Below are 7,733 nucleotides of genomic sequence, written 5' to 3' on the forward strand. Positions count from 1 at the left end.
CGGCGGCGGGCGGGGCGCGGGGCAGCGGCGCGGTGAGTGCTTGGGACCGGCGCCGGGCGGCGGCCTCGCTCTTTGTCTGCGCCCGGGGCAGGGCGGGGTAGGCCGCGCTGTTCCTTCCTCCTTCCCTCTCTCCCCACCCGGCGCCCCTCGGAGGAGCCCGGCTCCGGCGGTTCTGGCCTACTGCCCGGCCCGCTCCGCGGGAGCCCCTGGTGGTGCCGCCCCAGCCGCCCTCTGTACACCAGCCTCCCAGGTGCGGGTGGAAGTGCCCGGGCACCTGTGTTTCCAGAAGGCGGGTGAGGGAGGGCCACAGCAGTTGTCAGCTTCCTGCTTTAGGCTGATGATGAGGGAGGGAGGGAGAAGTCTGGGCCTGGAATCCCCCTGCCCCTTCCCTGATAGCCTATGCACGGGTGAGTTGCAACCCTGGATCTTGTGGATGCAGGAGAAGGTCAGGCTAAGCCCCTGTTTACAGTAGGCTGTTTTTGCCCCCAATACTTCTGCCAGCGTTGGGCATCCTTGGCCTTCTGGTGGCTTGTGTGGCTCCATGCAGTAGCTCTGCTGTGTGAGCCTAAAGTGTAACTTGGGCGGCACCAGCTGCAGGAAATTTGCTGCTGGAGGGGTCCCCGTGTACCTGATGGCATCAGAAGCCTTAGCGTGCCCAGCAGAGGAGGTTTGGGTGGGGACGTCCTCCAAGTTCTGCCTGTAAAGCTTTGTAGCATAGACTAGGCTAGTGGTTCCCAATCTGTGGTATGCTGACAGCCTGTCAGTGGTACGCGTTAACAGATCTATTACAATTACTTTATGTGACAAAAATTTGCTGGTGGTACTTAAGGTTTTATCATTTTAAATGGGTGATGCGCAACCTGGCAGAGTTTGGGAACTGCTGGACTAGGCTACAGATCATTCCTTTACATGGGAGTATTTGTGCTCTTTAAGACGTGGGGGGAAGAGGATATGGAAGTGGTCACACTTTGTGTTTCATGTAATAGTCTAGTAGGTAAAGAATATGCCTGGAAAATGCCTTCTTCGTCCTCTTCTGGCTGAGAGGGCTCCTAACATTCTTCATTTGAGTGGGGGTTAGCAGCCTTTTCTGGTGCCAGGGTGAAATGACCCAGCTCTGATTGAAGGTGGACCAGTGCTACAACCCAGGTGCCACTTCTCTCTGCTACCTCACCTTGGCATAGTATGTGCAAAGTAAAGTGCCTGGCCACCCAACACAGCACCACCAAAGGTTCCCTGTCCCCAGTGCCCCATGCCACGGGCCAGATTCAGCTTGTGGGCTGTAGGTTGCTTATCTCTGCATTAGTGTTTTACAGTGATCAGACTGAGCTAAGCAGGCTGCGAGTAATTTTGCTGAAGGTGTATAGCAAGGAATGAAAGACTAAGAACAGGGAGCAAGAGCCAGCATGCTCTGCATTTAGTAATTAGGGTACGCTTCTGAATGTCTTGGCTTCCACTGTCTGTTTTTAGGTTTGTTTGTGTATTGGGAAGTGGGAGGCATGGATTTGAATCTGATCAGGCTGATAAGAGCATAGATTTCCCACATCCCAGGTGGTGGCACCACCACTACTACCTCTTCCCCTGGCAGCCACGTTTTTTAAATGTCTGATGTAATACTCCCAACTCGTTAGATGTGGTTCTTGGAGCATGCCTCCTCTAGTAAATCTAATTTGTGAATCCAGGCTGGACTTAGGCATTAGTCTTACTCAGCCTTGTCAGTAGGATATCAGCTCTAGATGTAGAAGGCATCTGGGCAGCATGGGGGTGTTGCTGGCAAAGGTTAGCAAAGAATTTAGGCACTTACGGACTTCTAGATGTCTAAGCAGTTAGGCAAGGGGCTTAACTAGATTGTAGTTTGTTTATTTATTTATTTATTTGCTATGATTTATAGCCTGCTGTATCCAAAAGGTTTAGGACTAAGGTACCAAAATTAGTCTCTGTCCCTTTGTGTATCTAGATATAATCATCCCCAGCTGAAGATTGAACAGAGGGAGTTGCCCTTGTAGCAGGATTGTGATGTTTGCTGTGCTGGGAGGAGTGTCTGTGGAACAGGATACAAATCTCAGTTTTCACTCAGTTAGCAGAGACTTGGTAGCATGTGGCAGCTGAATTGCCTGAGAGACCATATGTACTGTGTGTACTATGGCCCAGGGCTGCAAGGGTTTAACAGGACTTTCCCTGCAGTTACTGCTCTTAGTTGCTCTGGCACCAGTGCAGGAACTGAAACAGGGCAGCTGTATTTCTGTGCTGCTCTTGGTGTGTCTAGGTAGTGTGGAGGACCTGTCGACTGACTGAAATACAGAGGCTTCAAAGAAATGGATGTAGGTCAGCAGTGTGGGAGGGATGGATTTAAAGATGGGATTGGGGGTGGGGGCTGGAGTGGAGCTGCAGCCAATGGCAGGGAAGGGAAGAACGAGGATTGAGATCAGCGTAGCCCTTACGCTATGGAGTGCTGACTTCTCTGAAAACTCACTAGGTTGGGGGTCAGCAACATATGGCCTATGTACTGGATAGAGCCTGCAAAGAGACTTTATATGACTGCCAAGCATGCTGCTGCTGCTTCCCCAGAGCCACAGCAGGATAGGGACAGGCAGGACTACTGTGCTTCCCAGCCGTAAGCGGGGTCTTTCTGGAGATTCTTTCTGGATTCCAGCCAGTCCGATTCTGTTCCACAAGAGCCAACGCAGAACATTGCTGAGCTCCGGTAGCAGCTTGTTTGGATCAACGAATCCAGTTTAAGAATCAGCAGAACTGGGTGGCAGCAGTATTTGGCCTCCTTCCACCTACTTTCTTCCTGCCACCATCAGCTGCTTGGCCCCTATGTACAGAAGCTGGGTCAGAGGTAGCTGATTGGGCTGTTTCGGAGGACAGTGATTCATTTAGGTGTTTTGGATCACTGTTCTGTTTTGATTTGGCCAAATCTGTTTCAGAGGTTCGGATTGGCCAGGGAAAGGCAGGCACAGTCAGGTGGCTGCAGGTTCTCCCGTGGCTCCTCTGGCTGTGCCTGCCTCTGCCCCCGCGGGGGAGCTGCAGGAGAAGCCCCCATGGCTGCTCTGCCCAGCCCCATCCCCTGCCTGGCCTCAGCCTCCCGGCACTTTAAAAGGAGGGCTGTGGGGCTGTGCCAGACTCTTCCCAGGAGGCACATCTGAAACATTTCCAAAATGTTTTGGATGGTTTCTTTTCGGAGATGTTTCAGAGCCTTCTGTTTCATTTTGGATTCGGTGTTTCGGACGCCAAAGCACCTCTGAAATGAGACGGCTGCTGCAGTTTTGCACAGCCCTAATGTCTGGTCCCTGACACCTGGGTCCTCCAATTTTGACTCTAGCTCCCCCTGGATTGAGCGGTTCTTTTGAGTGCAGCCATAACTGTAGTGCCAGTGGAGTGGGAGTTTGCTGGTATCTGCCTGTTACAGGTATATCCATAAGGCAGTGTGCTGGGTGGCTGTGCATTGTCTCTGGCAGAGGAATACAAAGCCATTTGTAGCTTGCTTTGGCTCCTTGGCTGCCTAAGTTTACAGGGAGATAGGCCCTGTTTTCCTGTTAACACAGCGTGCCAAGTGGACACGGGGCTTGAAGGGATAGTGCTTCATCCAGTAAGTAGGGCTTCTCACCATGGGAGAGAAGAGGGAAAGGGCACTGCTAGCCAGCACTTGGTATGGGGAAGTTCTACTAATCTTCTCTTTGAGCTTGCTCTAAGTAAGGGTTTGGGTGGCAAAGGCACTGAGGGAAGTGTTAAATGGCTTTATTTAGACTCCTGGTTTATACAGTGTGGATTTTGGTGGAAATGCGTGTGCAGTTCAGCTGCCAGCTATTGCTCGATTGTTCCATGGCAGTGTGGCTGGGTATGTGACTCCCACAGTGCAGAAGACCCTGCTTTCTTTACTTAAATGTTGGCCCGAACATCCCAAATTTTACTATCAAAATAAAAGAACAAGTCCAATCACTGATACTGCAAGTCCAGCACTGATACTGGAAATCCAGCACATCCCAGAGTACGAGAAAGCACGCCAAAAATGGTACTGTCGCGGAAGTATATATACCTTGTTCTTCCTAAGTGTTGAGCAAGAGCGCACCATCATGTGGCCTACTGTCCAGTGAAAGATTGTTTACCCTTGGACTAGGTTATTCAGTCCCATCCAGTTTCCACAGTAACATGTATATTGGGCAAGAGGACTAGTACAAAATCTGGGGCATGGTAAGGAGAAATGGAATTAAATTGAGATCAGGTGGGTCCATGAGGTATAGCAAACTGAGAGAAGGAGTAGGGACTGCATATGTAGAGACCTTGGGTTAGTAATTTAAAATTGTATTATGCAGATGTATGAGAGGGTAGAAATAAGGCTTGGTGAAATGGGAATCCAGGAAGGATGGTTATTCCTCAAGGGAATGGTCCTCCAGGCACAAAAGGGAACGATCCCATTGCACATAAACAAGGGCAGAGGGGCCAAGAAACTCTCTTTGCTGAACAGGGAAATCCAGGAAAGCCTAGGGGTGAAAAAAAAGAGACATACAGGCTGTATAAGAAGGGGGTAGCCATCAAGGAGGAATATACCTACTTGGCTCTCATTTGCAGGGAGTCAGTTAGGAAGGCTAAAGAAGCAATGGAACTCAGGTTGGCATAAAAAATGAAAGACATATAGACTTTAATATAGGCTGGCAGCTGAACAGCACAGGCATTTCCATCAAGCTCCACACTGTATAGACCAGGAGTCTAAAAAGTCTTCCTTCAGGTATATAGGAAGCAAAAAGAAGGCGAATGGCAGCATAGGACCCCTACAGGACAGACTAGGGCTATTGGTGACAGATAAGAGTGACAAAGCTAAGTTCTTCAGTGAGTTTTTAACATCTGTATTCCTGAACCACAGATAAAGATATATCTCCCAGTTGGATTATAGACAGGCGCAAGAGGGACACCAGCCCACCAACAGTTAGCGCTGACCTAGTGAAGGGAAGCTTGGAGGGGCTGGATGTGTTTAAGTCAGGAGGCCTGGATGATCTTCATCCAAGCGTGCTGAGGGAATTTGTCAGTGTCGTAGCAGAACCACAGGCAAGACTGTTTGAGCACTTGTGGCACTCAGGGCAGATCCCAGATGACTGGAAAAGGGTCAATGTGGTCCCTATTTTCAAGAAAGGGAGGAAAGAGGATCCGGGTAACTAAAGGCTGGTTAGTTTCACCTCTGTCCTTGGGAAAACCTTTAAAAAAATTATTAAGGAACACATTTGTGGGAGTCCAGCAGGAAAAATAATGCTGAAGGGCATAATGCCTGACTAACCTTGTTTCTTTTTATGACCAGGTCACAAAATGCTTAGATGCAGGAGTTGAGGTAGATGTCATTTACTTAGATTTTAAAAAGGTCTTCGATACAGTGTCTCATCCCATTCTTACAATTAAACAAAGCAGCTGTGATGTAGATGATTACACACCCACAGAGTGGTGGTGGACAGGTCAGTATGAGCCTGAAAAGATGTGGGCAGTGCGGTTCCTCAAGGTTTGGTCCTTGGACCAGTGCTGCTTAATATCTTCATCAGTGACTTGGATGAGGGTATGGAGAGCACTCTGCCCAACTTTGTGGATGACACCAAATTATGGGGCAAAGTAAACACATGGTTGGGCAGGGAATGGACTCAGGTGGATTTGGACAGGTTGGAAAAGTGGGCAGAACAGAGTAGGATACAGTTTAACAAAGATAAGTGCAAAGTGCTGCACCTAGGGAGAAAGAATCACCAGCACACTTACAAACTGGGAGATGACCTTCTGAGTAGCACAGCGGCAGAAAGGGATCTCAGAGCCATAGTTGCCTCTAAGATGAGCACCCCAGTGCTCTTTCCTGCTCAGGGCAGGGGGTCGGACTTGATGATCTAGTGAGGTCCCTTCCGACCCTGAAAATATATGAAATCTAAGGTTGTACAGATGGCCTTAATTGTAGCCTTCCCAAACGTTTTAAGTCCTTGACTCCGTAGTTTTGATAGTCTTTTAATACAAAATTTGTGTGCAGTATTGACAGCACCAATTATTTATTTTCATTGAATCATGACTACTGGTGATAATGTAGAAACCTAAGTAGTAGGCTTGATAGGAAGTCTCTTTTCTCTTGATGCTGGCTGTGAATGTGTGACCCAGTTGCTTTGGATTTTATTCTGTAGCAAATTGACTCCATAGTCCATAGAGATGACCAGCTCTTCCAAGGTAGGTTCTATCACAGCATTTGGCCACTAAGAAGTCAGTGAGTGGTACACAGCATATTAAACATACTTATTTTATAGGAGATTAATATTTGTATACCTAGACTTCCAAAAGGCCTTTGATCTGGTATCCCATGATGTTCTCATGGGAAAATTGGAGGATTGTGGGCTTAACTGCTTGATGGTCAAGTGGGTAGGAAGCTGGTTGCAGGGTAGAACCCAGAGAGTTCTAATGAATGGATTTGTGTCCTGGTGAGAAGTGGCCAGTGGTGTCCCTTGGGGGTCAGTGTTTGGTCCAGTGCTTTTCAACGTCTTTATCATTGATTTGGATGTGGGGGTTTTAAAGTTCACTGGCCAGGTTTGCGGATGACACCAAGTTATGCGGAAGCGTGATCACACTTGAAAATAGGCTGTGGATACAGGCAGACCTAGACAGGCTGGCAAGTTGAGCAGATCAGAACCAGATGAAGTTCAACATTGAAAAGTGTATGGTGCTCCATCTGGGGATGAACAGCCCCCAACATACTTACAGGCTCGGTGGTGCCAACCTGACTAACATTATGACTGAAAGGGACCCAGGGGTAATAATAGACCATGAGCCCACAGTGCAATGCTGTAGCCAGCAGGGCAAACAATACTCTGGCATGCATCAACCAATGCATCTCAAGCAAAACCAAGAAAGTGTTTCTTCCACTCTGCTCAGCACTGGTGAGACCGCAGCTGGAGTATTGCATCCAGTTCGGGGCACTGAACTTCAGCAAGGACGTGGTAGAGCTTGAGAGAGTCCAGAGAAGATCCACCCGTACGATCAGAAACTTTCAAGGCAAGCCATACCAGGAAAGCTTGAGGGATGTGGGCCTCTTCAGCCTAAAAAAAAGAAGGCTGGGAGGGGACTTGGTAGCAGCTTACTGCTACATCAGGGGAATACATCAAGGGCTCGGCGAACAACTGTTCACCAGGGCACCCTTGGGGAGAACCAAGAGTAATGGCCACAAACTCCTGGAAGACTGTTTCAGGCTTAACACTAGGAAACATTTCTTCATAGTCAGGGTAGCCAGACTATGGAATAAACTCTTTCCAGAGGTGGTGCAATCATCTACCCTGGAAATCTTCAAGAGGAGTCTGGACGATTACCTCACTGGGGTCACCTGACCCAAGTTGTCTTTCCTGCCTGGTGCAGGAGCGGCTGGTCCCAGTGATCTTATGAGGTCTCTTCCAGCCCCTAACAATCTATGAATCTATAGCGACTGCCAGAAACCCACTTACCTTGCTACTGATGTCAGCTGACGTCATTATCTGGCATTACTGAAACAGCAGTGTCCTCTCAATACACAGGTAAGTATTTTTGAGGGAATATAGTCTGACTGCCAAACTTGTGTTTCTTTATGCTTCCCCACCATATTTTTCCCCTGCATGATCAGGCATTTCCCTCCCCCCCACCTACTGCTGCTGCTTTCCCCAATCTGAGGAAGAGGGTTAATGTTATCTAAGTCTCCTTCCCAAAGGAAGATTAGGATGGGGAAATCTACTCCCTGTGGCGGGTACAGAGATCCC

General features: G+C 48.7%; 1 protein-coding gene across 2 annotated transcripts in view; it reads left to right on the forward strand.

Moving 5' to 3' along the window:
* The first annotated feature begins 12 nt into the window (after window positions 1-12).
* TOPORS (TOP1 binding arginine/serine rich protein) overlaps window positions 13-7,733 on the forward strand; it is a 17,701-nt gene continuing 9,980 nt past the window's right edge. The window contains exon 1 of one of the 2 annotated variants that reach the window (XM_019517021.1): window positions 13-32. Coding sequence is in view for 1 of the 2 variants with exons in the window: in XM_019517020.1 (XP_019372565.1) it covers window positions 434-445 (12 nt within the window). In the remaining variant the exon portion in view is untranslated. Of the gene's footprint in view, window positions 33-418; window positions 446-7,733 lie in introns of those variants that run through there. The other variant, XM_019517020.1, reaches the window with a different exon arrangement.

Source organism: Gavialis gangeticus, unplaced genomic scaffold (assembly GCF_001723915.1).
Source record: "Gavialis gangeticus isolate Ggan-Ray unplaced genomic scaffold, GavGan_comp1, whole genome shotgun sequence".
Lineage (NCBI taxonomy): Eukaryota > Metazoa > Chordata > Crocodylia > Gavialidae > Gavialis > Gavialis gangeticus.